This window comes from Oratosquilla oratoria, chromosome 30 (assembly GCF_046742065.1).
Source record: "Oratosquilla oratoria isolate Oo_2021 chromosome 30, ASM4674206v1, whole genome shotgun sequence".
In the NCBI taxonomy this organism is placed as follows: domain Eukaryota; kingdom Metazoa; phylum Arthropoda; class Malacostraca; order Stomatopoda; family Squillidae; genus Oratosquilla; species Oratosquilla oratoria.
Window position 1 is genome coordinate 8,288,440 of NC_134806.1, and position 20,067 is coordinate 8,308,506.

Sequence of the window (20,067 nt, forward strand, 5' to 3'; positions counted from 1 at the left end):
TAATAAGAACAATCAAAGTGGCATTTACATACCTGGATGAAGAAATGGTGAAGAAAATTCTAACCACTCTGATAAGACCAAGATTGGAATATCCAGCAACGATGTGGTCACCAAGTACAAAAAAAATGTATAAATAAACTTGAAAGAATACAAATAGCAATTACAAAATTGGCACCAACACTCTCAAAACTATCATATGAAGAGAGACTAGCAAAACTTGAACTACAGACACTAGAGCAAAGACGAGAGAGAGGAGATTTGATAGCTATTTACAGAATCATGAAAGGCATAGAAATTATTGATAGAGAGAATCTGATAAAATGGGATGACAGAAATACAAGAGGGCACGGAAAGAAAATCAAGAAAGATAGCTGTAGAAGAGATCTGAAAAAGAACAGCTTTCCTCACAGAGTAATAGACAGTTGGAACAAGTTAGATGAGAAAGTAGTGTGTGCAAAAACAATACATGAATTTAAAAATAGTTTAGATAAAATGAGATATGAAGACGGGACACCACGAGCATAGCTCCCCTTCCCGTAAAATACAACTAGGTAAATATAACTAGGTAAATACAATGAGATGCGATACGACGCCCGCTGACTCCGGCCTCACGTAGGAATCGGGGTCACGTGTGAACATCGCATCTTGTGGGGGTCAGGTGAGAGGTGAGAGGTCAGGTTGATTGTTGATAGGATGATAATTGCTTACTGCGCGGATCCAGGTCACCGTCACCTGCAGGAACAAGAAAAAAAAGAGCGGCAGACTTGGGCGGTACATGACAGTTTCTCCTTGAATACAAACATGAAATGCACCTGAAATGTTCAATATACTAATACTTATAGATTAAAGACTTTTTTAAATATTGTTTGAATGTTGATAAACATTTTGTCTTAGGTAATTCCTTTTTTTGGTTGTTCTGTATTGAGTTTTAAAGAAGTCGTTTGTATGCCTAGTCGCATAGCGAGTTTAGTAAGTTGAGTAAAATTTCAATATGTTTTGATTCATTTGTTTATTGTAGATTTGGTGCATAACAATGGCAGTTTTGTACTTTATTAAGTCCTTGAATTTCAGTAGATTTCGTTTTTTATAAATGATTTGTATGTTCTAAATGACCTACATTGCAGATTATATGCAGTGCCTTTTTTTGAGAGGTAATTATGTGTTGAAGATTAGTTTGATAAGTATTACCCCAAATTTCTGAACAATAGTTTAGGTATGGTAGTAGTAGATTCAATTTGGAAGTAGGTAGAAACAACTTTGCCAACCGTGTAGTTAATGAATGGAATAAACTTCCTGCACAGGTAGTGCAATGTAGTTCAGTTTGAAGCTTTAAGAATCATTTAGATAAACACCTAAGCAAGATGCTGTAATGATTATAATTTATTTTATATTATTTGTTTTTGTTTTGTTATCATTTGTCTGTCTGATTTTCATTTATCATTAGTTATATGTCAATTTATTATTATTTACTATTTACCTGTTTGTTTATTATTTAACTATACCTATGCATTTATTTATGTATTTTATTTGTTATTTACATTATTGTTGATTGTGCTGCACTCATGATGGTAGTTAATATAGGAGGTACTGTGGGGTAAAAGAAATACACCATGTGCCACTTCTGTGTATTCTCGGTTTCAATTTTTATAACAACAAAAATTATATAAACAACCGCTAGAGGGCAGTTGTGTCAACAAAAGAGAAATGCCATGCGCAGTACAATACATAATAAACAAAATAATATTTGTATTCAAACCTCATTTTATGGATTCCAATTGTACAAAAAATATAGTAATATGAATTCTCATATTACCCAAGTTACAGAATATTATACAAAAATATATAGAAAAATTATATCCTTAAGTTTAAATCTCAACACTCCCCCTTAAACTTAAGTTATATATCTCCTCTGATTAGCCTAAACTTTGTCAACTTCCATTTAGAGACAGGTTTAGTAAATATATCAGCAATGTTTTCCTCAGAGGGAACATATACCAAATCTATTGTGCCATCTTCAACCTGTGACCTTATGAAGTGATACTTTATATCAATGTGTTTTGTTCTCTGGTGGTGAACTGGATTCTTTGCTAATGCTATTGAACCCTTATTATCTGCATGTAAAATTACTGTACCACTATCATAATTTGTCATATCATAAAACAATTGCTTTAAAAATTTTGCTTCTTGTACAGCACAAGTCATTGCCATATATTCAGCTTCACAGGTTGAAAGTGCCACTACATTCTGTCTTTTACTCTTCCAAGAGATTAGTGGGCCATGTCCACAAAGCTGAAAACTATATCCGCTGATACTTTTCCTATCTTCTGACATTCCCCAATCTGAATCACAATAACCAAATAAATTCAATGGTGTATCAGACTTCTTAAATGTAAGACAGTAATCCACTGTACTTTTAATATACTTTAACACATGCTTTGCCATATTGAGATGAGCTTTTGTGGGCTTGGCCATTGATTGAGATAGTTTTGTCACAACATAACTTAAATCAGGTCTAGTAGCTATCATGACATATATAAGGCTTCCAACTATCTCTCTATAAAGTCTTGCATCAGTTAACTCAGTAGAATCACTTGAGACAAATTTACTTACACTTAAATCACATGGAGTAGATTTAGGGTTACTCTCATTCATCTGAAATCTCTCAAGAATTTTATTACAGTATTTTCTTTGACTCATTCTTACTGTACCATCTGCATCAAAAGAGAATTCAATTCCTAAAAACCCTGATAACTCATTCATATCCTTCATTTCAAACTTAGTATTGAGTGATTTCTTAATGACATGGAGTAAATCACCATTGCTAGCTGCAATAATTAAATCATCAACCCAAATTAGAATCATTGTAACATTGTCTCTTTCATGCTTTGAGTATAGACAGGGATCAGCCTTAGATTGAATAAAATTTAGTTCAATGAGAAATTTATGAAGCATATTGTTCCAGTTTCTTCCACTTTGTTTCAGCCCATACAAAGATTTCTTTAACTTACAAACTAAATTTTCACCATTTTCACTTACTTTTACAAAACCTTTTGGCTGTTCCATGTATATCTCACAGTCTAAATCTGCATTAAGATATGCTGTTTTTACATCCATTTGGTGTACTTTCATTTCATTCTGCACTGCTAAATGTATTAACATCCTAATTGAGGTATGACGCGCAGTCGGGGAAAAAGTTTCACTATAATCAATGTCTTTCACTTGTGAGTATCCTTTTGCCACATATCTTGCCTTAAACTGTTCTGAACCATCTGGCCCTAATTTCTTGGCATAAACCCATCTACCTCCAACAACTTTGCGATCTTTAGGAGGCAATGTCAGTTCATAAGTGTTATTATCTTCAAGTGCTGATATTTCTTCCTTCATTGCTTCTTGCCACTGGTGAGATTCTTGAGATAGTAGAGCATCTTCATATGTCTGCGGAACATCAGCGACTCTGTAGCAGTAGTCAACTGAGCATTTTGCAATTTCTGATACATCTTCCTCTTCTGTTACATAGTCTTCCAGATATCTGGGTTTGCTTCGCAGTCGTTGAGGGTACCTTGCTTGCTTGGGCTCTTCTGGTTGCTCTGCTTCTTCTGATTGCTTGGTTTCTTCTGTTTGCTCTGCTTCTTCTGATTGCTTGGTTTCTTCTGTTTGCTCTGCTTCTTCTGATTGCTTGGTTTCTTCTTCTTCAGGTAGCTTTAACATTGAAGGTATGTCATCTACTACAACTTGAGGTATCTCCTGCTTCTCGTTTTCAAATGTCTCGCTGAATTTTACACACCTTACTCTTCTTACATCATTTTGCTCAGGAAAATATATAAGGTATGCTGGACTCTGTGTATCGTAGCCAACAAATACTCCTCTCTCAGAGCGTGCATCCAACTTCTTTTTATTCTGCATATATGCATAACATATCGTCCCAAATATGTGCATGTTCTTCAGATTTGGTTTGTGTCCAGTCATCATCTCAAAAGGTGTCTTTCCAGTTCTTGGGTTGTAGCATCTATTTCGTATGTATGCTGCTGCCTTAACTGCATAGGTCCACATCATCTTTGGTAACTTGCCATCTAACAAGAGACATCTTGCCATCTCGTATAAAGTTCGCCAAGAGCGTTCGACGGTTCCATTCTGGTGGGGCGAGTAGGGTGCTGAAAATTCCTGTTTGATGTGATTTTTAACCATCAAATTCCTAAAGTTAGATGAAGTAAACTCTGTTCCATTATCAGTCCTGATCCGCTTAACTGTACCATATGGGGCAATATCTGCTAAATATCTTTCTGTGGCTGACAGGGTATCACTCTTCTTCTTCAATAGATACACACTAATTGCACCAGAATAGTCATCTACAAAAGATATCGAATACCTAAAATCGTCTCTTGCAGGGGGATCAATAGGTCCAGCTAAATCACAGTGTACAAGATCAAGCTTTTTCTTTGCTTTTTCATCTGCCACTCTATTTCTGTATTGTGTCATCTTACCAAGTGTACATATTTCACAATTGAATTTTTCTTTCTTAGAGATTTTCATACCATCCACAGTATCTTGTAACTTTAACACATCTTTGACATTACAATGTCCTAAAATCTTGTGCCACTCTTCGAGGCTATGGTTACCATCCTTCAAGCACACATTATTCAAGAAATACAGCTTCTGATTAGCAGTTATTCTAAATTTTGTGCCATTAGGAGCAATTAATTCGGCATGTTCTGGAGTGAATATGACACTGGCACCTTTATCAGTAGCTGCTTTCACTGAAAATATGTCTTGCTTGTAGGTAGGTATGTAAAGTGCACTCCCTAATTCTACATTCTGAGCAGTACCATCAACATCATACAGTTTCACAATAGCCGTACCCTTTCCTGATACAATACCGGATGTTCTGCTGCCATCGGCAAGTTCTACACTATGTTTAGTAGGTTCAAAAGTCTCATCAAATTTAAGAAATTTAGACTTATCAGTTATTATGTGAGATGTAGCTCCACAATCTACTAACAAATTATCATTTACTTCACTACCTGGCTTAAATAGACTGACTTTAAATGCAAAATTATGAGTATCATTTTCACTTTCATTTCTTGTGTCATTCACCACTTTTACAGAATTGTTCTTTCTACAAAATTTTGAGTCATGAATGGAAGACTTACACATTTCACACCATCTCTTATATTTAGAACCTCTACCATTACCATTATTCACATTATTATCTCTTTTCTGGAAATTCTGGTTCTGGAAACACTGTAAAGTTTTGTGACCTATTTTACCACATTTAAAACACTTTGGTCTAATGAACTCTCTGGACTTAGCACTCATAACATTAGTACTGGAATCATTCAATGAATTTTGTGATTTTGAATGTTTTTCATTTTCTTCAAAGCTTCTTAGTTTTACCTTAAAATCTACAAAAGTCCAATCCTTTTCACTTTGGGTTACCACAGTAGAGAATGTCCTAAAGCTTGGTGGTAGACCTTTTAAGGTCATTGCAACAAGTAAACTATCACTTATTGTCTCTCCAGCATTCTTAAGGGATGTAGCAGCCTTTTCAACACGAATTATATAGTCTGTAATAGTTTCCTCCTCTGACATGCTGAGTGAAGTGAGCTCTGTGTACAACGAGATAATTCTAGGTTTAGTTGAGCCTAGGTAATGCTCATGAAGAATTTCCAAAGCTTTCTTACCATTATCTTTAGCGTCTCTTATAACTAAGGACAAGCTGGTGTCATCAAGGACTTGAACTAACTCCGCAAATATTCTAGCATTCTTTTCTTCGTCCAGCGTGCTGTCTGTGAGGACGGTGTGGAGTTTGTTTATTCTTAAGTATCCCTGGAATTTAACTTCCCACAGCTCGTACTTCTCCTCATTACCATCGAATATTGGGCGTGAACTGGGCCCATAACCTGTTGATTGTGCTGCACTCATGATGGTAGTTAATATAGGAGGTACTGTGGGGTAAAAGAAATACACCATGTGCCACTTCTGTGTATTCTCGGTTTCAATTTTTATAACAACAAAAATTATATAAACAACCGCTAGAGGGCAGTTGTGTCAACAAAAGAGAAATGCCATGCGCAGTACAATACATAATAAACAAAATAATATTTGTATTCAAACCTCATTTTATGGATTCCAATTGTACAAAAAATATAGTAATATGAATTCTCATATTACCCAAGTTACAGAATATTATACAAAAATATATAGAAAAATTATATCCTTAAGTTTAAATCTCAACAATTATTATAGTTTTTATTTATTTTATTATTATTATGATTTTTTTTCCGCATCCGACCTAGATATGGACCAAAAGGTCTCCTGTCAGCATGCTCCGCCTTTGTGATCCTTTGTTGTAAATGGTAAATAGAGTATTTTCATTGAGGATATTTCTCATTTTATGCATTATTCCTAAAGTTTTGGACATCTTATTTATCACGTGATTTATATGATGTTTCCAATTAAGTTGATCGTCTAAATACACGCCTGGGAATTTACCGACGGACGCTTTTTCAATAATTCCGTTGTGTATTTTGATCGGCTTAGTGCTTTCATTATTTTTGTAGAAAAGCAGGTAGTTAGTTTTTGATACGTTTAAGGATAGTTTATTGGCTGAAAACCAGTTGGATAGCTAATCCTTCATTAATTGTCTTGATCAGTTTGTCGGAATTTATATCGAGCATAGAATGGTGGTATCGTCGGCGAACAGTATAAATTTCATAATGTAATGTCATTAATGTATAGTAAGAATAGTTTGGGTCCTAGAACTGAACCTTGAGGTACTCCGCATGTAGCTGGTAGAATATGTGAGCTTTCTTCCTCAATGGCTACATATTGTTTCCTGTTTTTTAGATAACTTTTTAACCATAGTATTCAGGCTTTCGAATTAGGATTTCATGATTTACTGTGTCAAATGCCTTTTTTAGATCAATACATATGCTGGCTGTCTTTTTCTTTTGTTCTATATTGTTAGTTATCTCTTCAATTAATTCCATTACTGCTGTTGACATTGAAAGATTTTGTTGAAATCCATATTGACTATGGTAAATGACGTCATTTTTTTTAGAAATGAGTGAAGGTGAATTGTGAATAACTTCTCAAGAATTTTGGAAAACTGTGGTATTAGTGAAATTGGTCTATAGTTATTATAACTTGATTTGTCGGCTAATTTGAATATCAGTATTACTTTTGCTATTTTCATTGCATCTGGAAATATTCCTTGTTCAAATGATTTATTGCATATTGTCAGAAAATGATTTTTGATGATAGGCATAATTTGTTTTACGAGGTTCATATTGATTCCTGTGCAATCGAGTGATTTCTTGTTCTGCATTGATTTTACTGTGTTCATAAGTTCGTTTTCCGTGACGGGTTTTAAAAACATAGTGTTATTTATTCGGTGTTTCAAAAAGGTCTCATAAGTTTGATGTGTTGTCTTTATTTGTTTCGCGAGGTTAGGTCCTATACGGGAGAAAAATTCATTAAATTCGTTTGCCACTTCTTTTTTAGTTTTTCCGTTTTTAATAATGTCTATGAATTCATCGGTGTTATTATTTTTGGGCCTAGTTAAGTTGTTTATTACTTCCCATGTCTTTTTTATATTACCTTTATAATTTTCAAGCAGTGTGTCATAGTATTTTTTTTCGCAGTTGCATAAAATTGTTGTAAGTTTGTTTTTGTACACTTTGTATTTGTTTTCGTCTGTCAAGGACTTGCTTTTGATAGATTTCTTGTAAAGTTGGTTTTTCTTTCGACACGCGTTCTTAAGACCGTTTGTAAACCATGGTTTTGAGTTTACGTTACATGGTTTTATTTCTACTTCTCTCTCTGGGCAGCATTCGTTTACATAACTCATGATAATGCTTACAAATTCGTTATATGATAGATTGGCATTTTCTGACTCGTAAACCTGATCCCAATTTTCTTCTTTTAAGTATTGATTTAATTTTGCAATACTTTTTTCGTCTTTTACGTTTTAGTACAATTCTGGGTTTTGTTATGCAGTGCATTTCTTTTGGATTGATAGTGAATACCGGTAGATGGTCACTTATATCACTTATTAAGATACCACTATGAATCTCGGAGTTTACAATATTGGTGAAAATGTTATCTATCATTGTTTCACTTGTATTTGTTATTCGGGTTGGTTTATTTATCAAAGGATATATACCTAAAGAGAAAATCATATCTGTAAAGTGTCTTGTTTGTTCGTGAGTCTCATACTTAAGTAAATCTATGTTGAAGTCACCACAGAGATATAGGTTTTTATTTCTAAATGGAGTTATGATTTCTTCAAGCATATTTGTGAACTCATTGATGTTTGTGCCTGGCTTTCTGTAAATACTTGTTATGACGGTATTTTTTTTTGTTTTACTGAAAATCTCAACAGCTACGCAATCAAATAGGTTTTCATGTGAATTAGTGGATTGATTTATTAGTTTGCATGAAATTGATTTTTTTTTATGAAGATAGAGACTCCGCCGCCTTTTCGGATCTGTCTATAAACACTGTAGGGAGTATAGTCTTGTAGGAAGTTTAGATAGATAGATAGACTTTATTTGGCTATAAATCAATGTACATGAAGTGCAAATAATGACAAGAACACATAGTTCGAAATAATAAATGTAAATTGCCGAGGATAACACAAAAAGCATGAATGCTTATTTCCATTGTGGTCCTCATCAGGTAATTTTTCTACATTAAGTCACATGGACAAACATACATAGGGGGTTGAGGGGACCAGAGACACTCATGAGTAATACCAGTCAGTACACATATGACACAAACATTGTTATAGTTTTGCTAATATTACTGAAATGTTTGTACACATAGGAACATTGAGTCCAAATATTTGAGCATCCAAAAGGAACATTGCATTAAGCAAAGGAACAACAAAATAATGTTAAACTGTAACAAAACAGTATGAGTGAGTACTATATCGGAGTAGTACCATTAATAATATACTGCATTTTTCTACATCTGTATCAACATGTATGAGTGAGTACTATATCAGAGTAGGACCATTAATGATATACTACAATATTCTACATCTGTAACAACATGTAGTTATAGTGAATCCTACACTGCAGCTAGGGTTACCTATTAATTAAATCTAACATTTTACCTGAATCTCAGGACGGAGTGGGCAATTACTATGAGTAGTACATTATAACCTGAAGCACCAGAGGTTGGGTACAGGGGACCAGTTCTCGAATGAGTAAAACAACAAGGAGAATGAGGAAAGAGGTCAGATCATAACTGTTCTCGGAACCTACCTGAGACATATGCCATATTATGACTGGCAAAAACAAAGGTGGAAACCAATTTGTAAACATCAATCATTGTTATGCTGAACTAAACTTCTGAAAAAAGGGGGGGAGGGGAGGTCAGAAACAGTTATGAGTGAACGCAGATATGGATGGTATTACTCATGGAATAAGGTATCCCTCACTAAGCTAGTACACAAAATCAAGGCTGTTCTCTGTTCATAGCTGAGACATATAGTAACCCTTGACTTTTTTCTTGAAGGTAACCTTGCTATTTGTCTAGACATCCTGGGTCAATCCATGTTTCGCTTATCACTATAACGTCAAAGCTTTTATTGAGTAACTTGAGATAACAGTCAATTCTGATAATTAGCATTTAGGCTCCTTGCATTAATGTGAATTAGTGTGAAACCATCAATATCACAAAATACTGTGTCAAATTGTGTATCACTATAGTAATTGCTGTCTTTTGTTTGTTTTGAGTAGAAATTTAATTCGGGGTCAATTTGGGTATTATTGTGATTAAATATCAAAAATTCCTTTTCTGATATTTTGTCTATTTCTTTATACTTATTAATGGCGGTATATACATCTGGGTGTTTTGATACGAGATTTGGCGCGGAAAACAAAAAATTAATTTCTGTGTTTGAGATGGCATGATAGGGAAATGTTTTTGAGCAGTCTGTGCAGAACCAGTTTTTGAAAATATTGGGGTTATTTTTGGCAGTATTTACGGGTATATTTGCACACATGAAATGATGTAAATGTTTGCATAATGTACATTTGAGGTGATTGGTAGGGACAAGGGTATGGCATGAAGAACAGTTTTTTGTTACGTTTGTTTTAGTTTTTGTGTTAGTTGTAGTGTTCATGGTTATGTTTGTGTTAGAAGATTAACCTCTTCAGTACGGGCCTTAAATTTCGCGGGCAGCAGCCAATGCCAGCCGTACGACGTGTCGTAATAATACTCGCATCATAAAATATAGTCACCGCTTATATCGATTGTTCTCTCTTTCACCCGTGAATTTTGAAAACCATAGAGAATGTGATTAAGGGCAGTTTATAGAGAATGTCAAAACGCAGGGGGCGACTACAATAAATATAATCAAGACGCCGATATGGCAGCCTCGCATATCCACTTGCTCCTCATTGGGGATCAGTGCCATCTGCGTAGAGCTGATGGCCAGGGGTGGTTGCTGCTGATTGGCCCCCAACTCTTGGGGTTGGGGGGTGGTCCCACGACGTAGACGCTGCAGCTCCTGAAGAGGCTGGACGACCGTGTTGTGAACAGCTGCCCAGGATGTAACACTTCACCCCATACCATACAACACATAATGGAAGACTGCATTATACACAATCATGCACGCAAACAACACAACATACACTCTATAAAGGATTTGTGGGAAAACCCAGTTTTGGCTGTGGCCTTCCTTGGGGAGACGGGACTGCTCGGACAGACAGTCTAGGGAACGACAACAACAACAACAACTTGCTCCTCATGACGCCTATGTATGCGGCACCGTATGGAAGGGGTTAAGGAATGTGAACTATTGAAATTCAACTAATTGTTCAAGATTACTTACTTGATGTACTTTTTCATCCTTGCACTTGATATACACCTTGCAGTCTCTTGTCCATGTCAAGATGATCTTCCCTTGTTTCCTCATGTCGCGTGGTGTTTTGGCAATCTCTCCGGTTCGTTTTGTCAGGTGTTCATTCACGTAGATGCCCGTCCCCTTCAATTTCTTGGTGTTTTTCAGCATCTTCAGCTTCGACTTTCTTGATACGAATCTCACGATCACATTTTGGGTACCGTCCTGTTTTCTTTTTCCCAGTGTATGGCAAGCTGATATCTCTGTGTCTCTGATCTGTATTCCCTTGTTACTTAGAGAATGGATCACTTGATTTTCTACAATGTTCTGTCCACTGTTATCCACACTATAGTTGGAATCACCTTTCACAGCTTCCGAATACGTTTTCACAATCTTTAAACCACTGATGATAATATCTTCTCTCCTCGTGTACTGCTCTAGGTCTTCCACTCTAGCTTGGAGATTAACTACAGTTGATTTGAGATCTTGTATCTCCTGCCTTTGTTGTTTAACTATCGCTTTTAGCTCGCTTAGGAACTGCTGGTCTTCTTTCCTTGCTTGCAACTGGAACTGTTTGTCCTCTTCTCTTGCTTTCACAAGACTCTCCACCATATCTTAAAGTTTCTTGGAGCTGTTGCTGTTTCTGATATGTGCCATGTTGTATTACTTTCTTGTAGGGAGCGCTGAGGGGTGTGAACGGCACGAGAGTCAGAGAGCGGGTAGTCAAAAAGAAAAAGGCATAGAAACCACTCCCACCCATTCCATTTCCTATATATTCCATTCCCCTCCACCCTCCTCCCTCCTTCTTATCTTGTATTTTCTACTTTTCATATTACTATTTACAACTTTAATCATAAATCATTTCCACATTATCTTTTCCTTCTGTTATCTTTGTCACATTTAAACCCTTTTTAGTCAATAACATGACGACTCCCCCCTGTTTATCTGTTCTATTTTTCACCCAATGGTTGTATAGACCTTGTCCCACCATACTTGATGATATAGTACCTTTCAATTTTTTCTCCACAATTCCCATTATGTCTGGTTTCTCTATTAACAGATAGTCATTTAGTTCATTTGTTCCAGAAATCATACCATCCATGTTTGTGTATGCTATTTTTAATTTTTTCTTTTCTTCTTTTATTTTGGTTTATGTTTCCTTTTTCTGATGTACCATTTTCTTACCCACAGATCCAGGATTCTAAAAAGAAAAACTTGTTTTTTCAGTCTCCGTTCTTCTCTTGTTTTTTTTTCATTAGCTTCATTTCCTAGTGCATTATCATCCTCTATTTCCTCATTGCTTATTTCCTTTTTTGTCGTGACATTTTTGTAATTTTCACTGTTGTTTGCTGATGACACTGCGCTTGTAGCAGGATCAGAGGAGGGATTGAGGAAGTTAGTGACAGAGTTTGAGAAGGTGTGTGAAAGAAGGAAGCTAAAGATAAATGTAGGCAAAAGTAAGGTGATGAGATGTACAAGGGGAGAGAGTGGCAGCAGGCTGGAACTGACTGTTAAGGGAGAGAGACTGTATGAAGTGGATATTTTTAGATTCTTGGGTGCGAATGTGGCAGGAAAGGGAGGAGTGGGGGGTGGAGGTAGAATGTAGATTGAGAGAAGCAAGTAAATGCCTTGGTGGATTAAAAAGTGTAATGAGAAATAGACATTTGGGAATGGATGCTAAGAGGAGGTTATATGAAGGAGTGATTGTGTCGACAGCACTGTATGGGGCAGAAACATGGAACATAAAGAGAGGAAGAGAGAAGGAGTTTGAATGTGTTTGAGATGAAATGTCTGAGAAGTATGATAGGGGTTACTAGCTAGATAGAGAAATGAGGAGGTGAGGAGGGGAACAGGGGTGGAAAGGGAGTTGGGAGATAGGGTTGATGAAAGAGTATTGGGATGGTTTGGACACATGGAAAGAATGAGTGAAGAAAGATTAGTAAAAGGGGTATGGAAGGCAAAGGTTGAAGGAGTGAATATGAGGGGGTATCCTAGGATGAGATGGATGGATGGGGTAAAATGGGCATTACAAAAGAGAGGAATGTCTGTTGAGGAAGGATGGGAGAGGACAGAAGATAGGGGTGAATGGAGAATGGTTGTATATGGATGATGATGTGATGCATGAGGTGGAATGGGTGGGGGGGATGGGGGGTGAGGGAGTATGTATGAGAAATAAAATGATGCAGCCCAAAGGGATTTCTCCCCGTCTTCTCTTTTCTGCATGAGGGGACGGAGAGGGGGGATTGCTGAATTAATGAAACAGCCTTGCTGTGGATGTGCTGTCTTGAGACTCTGCTTCTGACCCAGGGCGGTGGACAAGGTGCAGGGATTGCCCGTCATCCAGGAGGTGCCAAAATGTGAGGGAGGGAAGAGGGTGGAGGGGAGTGAAATATGTAGGGATGGAATGGGTGGGGGTGGTTTCTATGCCTTTTTCTTTTTGGCTACCTCCTGTGTAAGGGGGAAGAAAGCCTTTGGTATATGTATGTATGTACTGTTAGCTAGTTTTGCTGCTTTTGATAGTATCTCTTCAGCTATCATTTGAGTCCTTAGTTTGATTTTCAGTGGCCTATAGTGTTTTTCTCTAGAGTATGTGCCCATTCTATGCACCTCGTTGATTTCTTTGTCTAATTCTTGACCTTCGTCCTGAGCCTCTTTCAATATTTCCTTTGCAATTTCTTTCTCTTCTTTTTCTCTTTGGTATTTGTATACATTGTGTTTTTCTTTGATACCATTAACCACACTGCATTTCTTTTTATCCACTGTGTCTCTCACTCAGTTTTCCTTTTCTTTGATTACTTTACTGTTTTGCATTTTCCTCTACCTGCTGTTGTACTATTGCTTTGAAAGTGATTTTTTGATTTTCACGTTCCTGTTTCCACTGATTTTTTATTTTAAGGAGATCCATCTCTTTGATTGATTATCCCACTTTTTTGGTCACTGCTTGTATTTGCCCTTTGACCTCTTTCTTCAGTTCTTCATTTTTGGTTATAGCCTCATTTTTCTTTTGTTTTCACTTTTAATCATACTTTAACTTTTTAGGTCATTCAACTCTCTGATTATTTCCTCGTTAGTTTTACATAAATTTTTCACTTCTTTGTGCAAGGCTCTATAATCTATTAGGTCTATTGATTCCTCCATGAAGTCATTGATATCTTAGTACACTGCTAAACCTAGTTTCTCTTTCTGTATCCATAACTTTTCCTATTGCTCCCCTTTCTTGTTGAAAACCCAAAAAAACATTGGTTTCCCTCCTTTGAGTAGACTTTGGGGTGTTGCTTAGACACGTCCTCTTCGGTATCACACCCAGTGGTAATTCCACTCTACTCCTATCCAATCCTCTCTTCTCTGGTTCCTTTATTATTTTGTTTTCTTTCCTCCAATTCATGCTATATTATACTTTTCCAAAACTGGATTTTACACCATACCGGTCACTCAATTACATAGCCCTCTCATCCTGAAAACAACAACAAGGTGTTTGAAGAGAAATGTATACTTCAAATAGACATGGGCCAGGGTTGTCATAGATAGGGGATGAGAAAGGGTAGGGGGAGGTGTCACTGTATGTTGGAGCTATCTATATACCAAGAGCTTTTCCCCCATTATAAGGGAGGTAGCTAAGTCAAAGGCACATCCCTACTCCCTCCCATTCCACTCCCCTCCACCACCCTTTCCTCCCTCTCATCTCAACTCCTCATGGATGAAGGGTCATCCTTGTATTCCACCCACTGCCCTGGGGCAGAAGCAATGTAGCAAGACACAGTACATCCACAGCAAGGGTGCTTTCTTAATTGGCAGTTCCCCCTCTCCATTCCCTCAATAATGTTGGAGTAGTTGAGGTAAATCAGCTTCAACTATTGGGCCTTGGTGTGGAAAAGCTGTACTTTCCTGTGCTACTGTTGACCTAAACAATATCCTTAAGGTACTGAGATAAGAGGGATTGTTTTATGGGTATTTATTTGTTTCTGGTGTGGATGTTTACTTTGAGTTGACCACTCTTCTTATAAGAGGGAGAGAACTTTTGGTACATGCAACCTATACCCTCTTGTAAGAGGACTGGCCAAGTCAGAGCAGTCACCCATCCCACACCCATCCAAAAATCCTGTACATTAACCCTTCCCATCTTAGTTCCACATGGAAGAAAGGTCATCCTTGTCCATTGCTCACTGCTTGGGTCAGAGGTAATTGAACAAGACACAACACTTCCACAGCAAAGCCTGACAGCTGAAGCTGGTTTACCCCTACCACTTCATTGTATGATGAGCCCACCCCCTACCCAAGAAAATACAGAGCAGATAAGAAGAAGCCTCTTTTGGTTGTATTAATGTGTTTTTAATGGGTGTGGGATGGGTATAGAGTATGCTTTAATATGGCCACCCCCATTTAAAAGGATTTTTTTTTGTTTAGTATATGTATATGAATGATGAAGTATGCTCTTCAATACTTATCATTATGAAGTTATTATCTACATAAATGTAAATAAAATCTGATGATAATTTCTTAGCAGTCATTTTTACTTTTTTTCAGACAATGGCCAAGAAATTGAAGAAACATGTGTCCAAACCATACCGCTTAGCAGAAATTGTAGCTGATTCACTTATTGACTGTTCTGGATATGTATTGGTTGTTATTGGTTTTGTAGGTTTTGTGGCCTGGAATGGTGCTATTGTTGTTGGAGATCATACAGCCCACACTCCTACTATCCACATTCCCCAGCTTTTCTACTTCTGTCTATTCTTCCTTGTGTTTTCCTTACCCTATGCACCATATCATATAAAACCCTTCATTAGATTGTGTCGACGGAACTTAGCCAATACATTATTAGTGGGTGTGGCAATGCTGGTGGTAGTCCATACAAACACTCTTGCTCATCCTTACCTATTGGCTGACAACCGTCACTACACTTTTTACCTGTGGAACAGATTCTATGCAGCATACCCAGTGTTCAAGTATATCATGGTTCCTGTCTATATGTTTGGGGCCTTTATGATAAAAGCCTTCATTCAGCACAAGAGCTTTGCCTTCAAGACCATGTTCATTGTGTGCCTGTCTGCCTGTGTTGGTCTTCAAACTCTGCTTGAGTTCCGCTACTTCATTGTGCCCTTCTTGTTGTGTCGCCTACAGGTTGTTTATAATAGCTGGCTGCAGCTATGGACAGAAACTGTGTATTTTCTACTTATCAATGCCATAACCCTGTACATATTTGCAAGCAAAACTTTCTATTGGGAAGACAGCTCAGAACCACAAAGAATAATATGGTAGTTTTGAATAGAGATGCAGCAGATAGTTTAGTTGTGTCATTAGTTTCTGAGTCATGGTATTGTTTTAGAAAAATATCTTTGTATACTTTTTTGGGGAGGGGGAATTTTCTTCTAGTAGTATTCTTGTACAGATGTGAGCTCAGGATATCATAATTTGCATAAAGAGACAAATGCTCACTTGCTTCTAGGAAAAGATTGAAATAATTGTATAACAAATCAACCAAACCAACAATGCCCCGAGCTTAATTCAGTGTTTCAAGAGTTGATGATAGGTATTTTACCAGTGAATTAACCTAAAAGACATGCTGTATATGAAATTGTGCATTGGTATACAATGAGATTCATTGAAAGTGTAGTACACTATAAAAAATCAGGTTGTTGATTATAACTATAATCTATTAGCAAATCATAGTAAGTTAAGTCACTTTCTGGAGGAAAAAGTTACTTATGATCATTACTAATATCATTATTTTTTTTTTTTCATTGTATGTATAATATCTTTTTGTATCTGTTTGCAATAAGTTTAAGTCGTCCAGTAGAAAAATTCATCAAGTAGTGTTCAAATATTGAATAAATGTTACATATTGTATTTTGGACTTGTTGAATTTTTCTAAAGAAAATAAGTACTATACATGAGCTGGGTTATAAACATATCATTCACATGAAATCTACTTGATACAGAGTATATAATATTTACTTGTGTTTGTATATTTTGTCTGACTGCTGTTTTCTCCCATGTTTTCTTGATTGTGATTTACAAAGGTTCCATGCAGCTTTTTTGTACAGCAGATGGCATTTAAAATGTCTGTAAGGTTGCTGTGGCCCACCATGTCACTGTCAGAAAAGTAAAGATATTTGCCAAATAAGGGTGGTTCAGAATATGGCCAGTACTTTTCATTTTATGTTATGCTGTCTGAGGAGAGTTGAAATACCTACTCAGCCAGGCAATCATAACTTTAATGGATTTTCTTCATTGGGGTTTTTAATTTGGTATACCAAAATATGGGATTAATATCAATTCTATCAACATGATGGTAGACTGTAAATTTTGCTCATTGGTATATGTAAGATTTTATTTGGCAGAGAATATGGGGTTTATATTTTAGTTTATCCTGTCAACCCAGTGGATTGTTTAATAGATTTTGTTAAGTCATATAACACATTACTTCAATTCAGGGGTGACTCTAGAGTGATGGGATGAATTTTATGCTGTGAAGACTAGGAAGACTTTAAGGCCTCATACACATGAAGATACGAAGTCAAGGATATTTAGTTTTTCATCAGCAATAAGCAGTACAACCACTCCTCGTTTAACGACAACAATTGGGACCAGCGCGCCGTCGTTAACCGAATTGGTCGTTAAGCGAAAGTGTATACATATACGTACATGTACTGTATGTACAATGTCCAGCAATACATGTATCTTTATTTTCGTGTATTTTCCCTCTTTTATACAGTACATTAAAGCTTTATTTACTGTTTATTTACGGTGGTTAGGTTCCTGAAATTACCGTATATGACCAAATCCGCGTATGCTGACATTCCATATTGAATACCGGGGTATTTTTTTTGTTTCGACCATGGGCGCAATATAGCAATAGAAAATTAATTATTAATTTTGTAAATTAAAATGTATCAACGTAATATGCAATTTTGTGGGCGGAAATGAAAGTAAAAAATGCCATGCTACAAGAAAATATGCTAATGAACGAAGTCGGTAGCATAGGCTCGGGACGCCATCTTGTCGTCTGCCAACGTCTCTCACGACGACGACAACGAGGACGAGCCGGATGACATTTAATTTGCAGGTAATGATTTATCAAACACAGGTTAGGTTAGTTTAGTTTAGGTTAGACGAATTTATTATCCTTTCATTTCTTCGACATCGGCATCTATCATAACAAACATGGTGTACCATTCGTCCGACATGACTTCGTTACTTACGAAATTTGTTTTAGCACTTTTTTTTTATTTCCGCTCACAAAATTGCATATTACGTTGATACATTATAATTTACAAAATTAATAATTAATTTTCTATTGCTATATTGCGGCCATGGTCGAAACAAAAAATTTACCAATACCGGTATATACTGTACCCCAGGTAGTTTTTGCAGCTTGCAGGATGGTAATGTAGACCTAAGCTTCAGAACACTTTACCTCACAGCTAATATCCACCGTACAAGTTCATTTATAACATCATACAAATTTGCCTCAGCCAACTTAATTATCGTACACGACGTCGTAACTTCGGGAGATTTACGTTAAACGAATATTGGTCTGTCATAAAGCCCGTCGTTACTCCGAGTAGGTCGTTAAACGAGGAGTGGGTGTACTTCAATTGTGGGGACTATTACACAAAGAAATAGTCATAGAAGTAGGTAAGGAGAGATATAAGGAGGATTGCAGAACAGAGGGATATTAGAAAGTAAAAATGGTCAGCATTCTTTTTTTTTTGTGTTGAGATTTGTCTAATCACTCAAGAATGCTGTTTAACTGGTCAAAAGGGATGTCACACTCCCTGAAATAGTGACTGCATAAAACTTATGCAATCAGTATCTTTTATGCGGTACAAAGTCAAGATACAGTTGCAACATAACCCAGATAAAATTGTGCAACATTCCAGAGATGCTTGGGAGATAGATTGGTTTAATCTGTGTTGTCTCTTGATTGTCAAGTGACTAGACAATTCATCAACTTTGTCTAGTGATTATTTCAAGACATTTTAGGCACATTTGTGCAACAGTCCAGATATTTGGAAAAAAAAAAAAAAAAAAAATATATATATATATATATATATATATGTATATATATATATATATATGTATATATATATATATATATATATATATATATATATATGTATATATATATAATATATATATATATCTGTATATATATATATATATATATATATATATATATATATATATTTGTATATATATATATATATATATATATATATATATATTTTTATATATATATATATATATATATATATATATATATATATATATATATATATATATATATATATATATATATATATATATATATATATTTATATATATATATATATATATATATATATATATATATATACATACATACACACACCAAGGGCTTTTTCCCCCTTACAAGGGAAGTAGCCAAAGTCAAAGACATAAATCAACTCCCACCCACCGATTCCCACTTTTTAATCCTCCAAGGCATTTACTTGGTTCTCTCAGTCTACATTCTACCTCCACTCTACCTATATTTGAGAAATATAAAGATGCAAAGATACTGGAGTTACTTGGTGGTTACATGATGATTGAGAGACATTCTAGTGACTTACTTGTGTCTACAGAGGAATTGGTGGAAAAAAGTAGCCATGTATTTAGCATGTTGGAATGGAGAAGCAGCCTCTCTATAGCAATTGACTGTATTGTTTTCTCTGTATGGCATAGGAAATTAAAGAAATGTACTACTTTTACACACATGCACATAAGTTCAAATCTTGTCCAGGGCTGAAATAATTTCAGTATCACTGTGCTGAGAGTCGTTACTCCAACTGTCATGGGTGGGGAGCTGGGTGTGTGTGTGTGTGTGTGTGTGTAAGGTCACAGCATTATCCATAGATTGGTCATATATGAACTCTGAGCTCTCTTCCAGGAGAGAAATAGCTATTGAAAAAAAAAAACAAAACAGGTTCATGAGAAACAAATATGAGAAAGAATTAGCAAGAGATGTTTTGAAAGTGGTACAGGATAAAGAGTAAGAATTAGAAAAGGAAATAGAGGAAGTGCATAGAATAGGAAAATATGTAGGAAATTGATCCCTAAATATCAAATTAAGGTCACAAAGGGCAGTGGAAGAGATACTATCAAGAACAGGAAATTTAATAAATACTAAGCACCATAAAGATGCATGGATAAAAAGAGATATAAATTTTGAGAAAAGAGAAAGAGAGAAGACATTA

General features: G+C 36.0%; 1 protein-coding gene across 1 annotated transcript in view; it reads left to right on the forward strand.

Moving 5' to 3' along the window:
- Alg10 (alpha-1,2-glucosyltransferase Alg10) overlaps nt 1-18,859 on the forward strand; it is a 78,201-nt gene extending 59,342 nt beyond the window's left edge. The window contains exon 5 of the mRNA XM_076212542.1: nt 15,374-18,859. Coding sequence (XP_076068657.1) covers nt 15,374-16,108 — 735 coding nt within the window. The 3' untranslated portion in view covers nt 16,109-18,859. The remainder of the gene's footprint in view (nt 1-15,373) is intronic.
- Nucleotides 18,860-20,067: the final 1,208 nt, after the last annotated feature.